Source organism: Octopus bimaculoides, chromosome 1 (assembly GCF_001194135.2).
Source record: "Octopus bimaculoides isolate UCB-OBI-ISO-001 chromosome 1, ASM119413v2, whole genome shotgun sequence".
Classification (NCBI taxonomy): domain Eukaryota; kingdom Metazoa; phylum Mollusca; class Cephalopoda; order Octopoda; family Octopodidae; genus Octopus; species Octopus bimaculoides.
The window spans coordinates 184,052,301-184,054,681 of NC_068981.1; the positions used below are offsets into that span (position 1 = coordinate 184,052,301).

At 36.6% G+C, this 2,381-nt stretch overlaps 1 protein-coding gene across 1 annotated transcript in view; it reads left to right on the plus strand.

The window, feature by feature from the left end:
- The window catches only part of LOC106879326 (regulator of G-protein signaling 4), a 19,318-nt gene that overhangs the window by 14,607 nt on the left and 2,330 nt on the right, over positions 1–2,381 (plus strand). Inside the window, exon 3 of the mRNA XM_014928834.2 lies at positions 985–1,151. Within this exon, the coding sequence (XP_014784320.1) occupies positions 985–1,151 (167 nt within the window). The remainder of the gene's footprint in view (positions 1–984; positions 1,152–2,381) is intronic.

Here is a 2,381-nt window from a genome sequence, read left to right on the forward strand (position 1 = left end):
TATATATATATATATATATATATGTATGTGTTTGTATATGTTTGTGTGTCTGTGTTTGTCCCCCAACATCGCTTGACAACCGATGCTGGTGTGTTTACGTCCCTGTAACTTAGTGGTTCAGCAAAAGAGAGACTGATAGAATAAGTACTAGGCTTACAAAGGATAAGTCCTGGAGTCGATTTCTTCTACTAAAGGCAGTGCTCCAGCATGGCCACAGTCAAATGACTGAAACAAGTAAAAGAGTAAAAGAGTATATATATATATATATATATATATACACATATATAGGGCAAAGAAGAAAATGGAGAAGATAATTAATTAACAAACATCAGCCTGCAAACATCCATTGGATCTATTAATTAATCACAATCATGTGTAAATAAAAAATAAAAAATAAGTAAATAAAAAAGTAAATGAATAGGAATAAATGAGTGAATAATACTATACTCTTACAGCTGTTTCTACTTTGGGGGTCCACCCTACCAAATTTGGCACATCATATCAATATTATACAGAAATTATACAAAAGTTGAACAAAGGTTGGACAGTTAGAGAAGGGGTGCATATTATACACAAGGTTTAGGTTTTTCAGAGGTACAGCTCCCTAAAAATACCCTGCGTATTATACTTAAGGGCGGACTATACTCAAGGATTTACGGTAGACATTTTTATATATAAGAACATACTCTTTGTTTATCTTCAACTCATTATATCCATTTACACTTGTTTACAACAATTGCGTGATTAATTAGTGAAGGGTTAATGCATCTGGTATGTACCATACTTGATAGCATTGTATGCACTTTTTTCTCTAAAATCACTCTTGGTCCTATTTACAAAGTAGAGTCTCCCATAAGCTTTAAAATATTAAGTGCCTTTTTCCCTGAATATGCATTGCTGAAATTGGGGTATGTCTAATATGCTCCTGTGTCTTTTATGTCATCAAATACAGTTTGCAATTTTACTGTTTTCTTTTATATCCAGATGGTGTGCAACTGTTTAAGCAATATCTGAAAAGCCAATTCTGTGATGAGAACCTGGACTTTTGGCTTGCTGTAGAGAACTTTCGAGAGAATTTAGACGAGGATGAACTCACAAAGCAAGCTGGTATTATTGTGAAAACCTATGTTTCTAAAAAGGCCACCCGTGCTGTAAGTATTTTTGTAGTTAACTTTCTGTTAGAAGCTCTTGTAAGTAAAGTAAGCCCCTGGACATAGCTTTCTCAAGCCCTTGACCTTATAGGACCAATTATCCAGTTTCTATGGCGTATAAGTGACCGGATTGGCATACAAGGGTAAGAGGGTGACTCAAAAAATTACCTGGACAGAGGTCACAAGAGCCACATTTCATATTCAGCAATCAAAAGGATCAATAGGACAACTTGTACTGTGAATCCTGACTAATTAAAATTGGTTGTTCAGCCATATCAAAGGAAGTAACCAAGATCACAATATTTCCCCTGAACAGGACACCAGTCCATTTTAGGGTTACTATTTTACAGCTGAGTAGAATCCATATAAAATGAAGTGTTTTGCTCAAGAACATAATGCATCACTTGGTCCAGGAATTGAAACCATGATTTTGTGGTTATAAATGCAAAACCTTAACAACCCTTGTAAATCATTAATTATTTATCATCATCATCATCATCATCATTGTTTAACATCCGTTTTCCATGATGGCATGGGTTGAATGGTTTGACTGAGGACTGGCAAGCCAGGAGGCTGTATCCGGCTCCAATCTGATCTGGCAAGACTTTTACTGCTGGATGCCCTTCCTAACACCAACCACTCCGAGAGTGTAGTGGGTGCGTTTTACATGCCATCAGCACGGGAGTCAGTCAGGCGGCACTGGCATTGACCATTCTCGGATGGTGCTTTTTATGTGCCACCAGCATGGGTGCCAGTCAGGCAGCACTGGCATCGACCACATATTTATCAAAATGGATAATTTTACTTCATCTTTGTCTAATCTAATATAAAGTATAGCAGGAAATAAGATGGTGGTAAAGTTTAAAAAGTGATTATTGTCAAGTAGTGATATTGTATGCTATGAGCAGGAACTATTTGAAGTCTATCACAATTGACTGGGTCGGAATGAGACAATTGGGTACAGCTGTTTGGATGTTGATGATCTGGCGCTACTGACTGGACATTCAGCCAGTTTTGGTAACAGTACTTTTTGGCACTGAAGGCAAACATCTACACATACACAAATACACACACACGTGCACACACAGACAGAAAAAGTGAGAGACTATAGTTTATTAATTGAAATTAAGTACTTTCAATTCATTAATTTATTAATTGACATAAACACTTTCCTTCTTGTACATATAAAGAAAAATATACTCACACACATAGAGAGGATGGAGGGGGAGG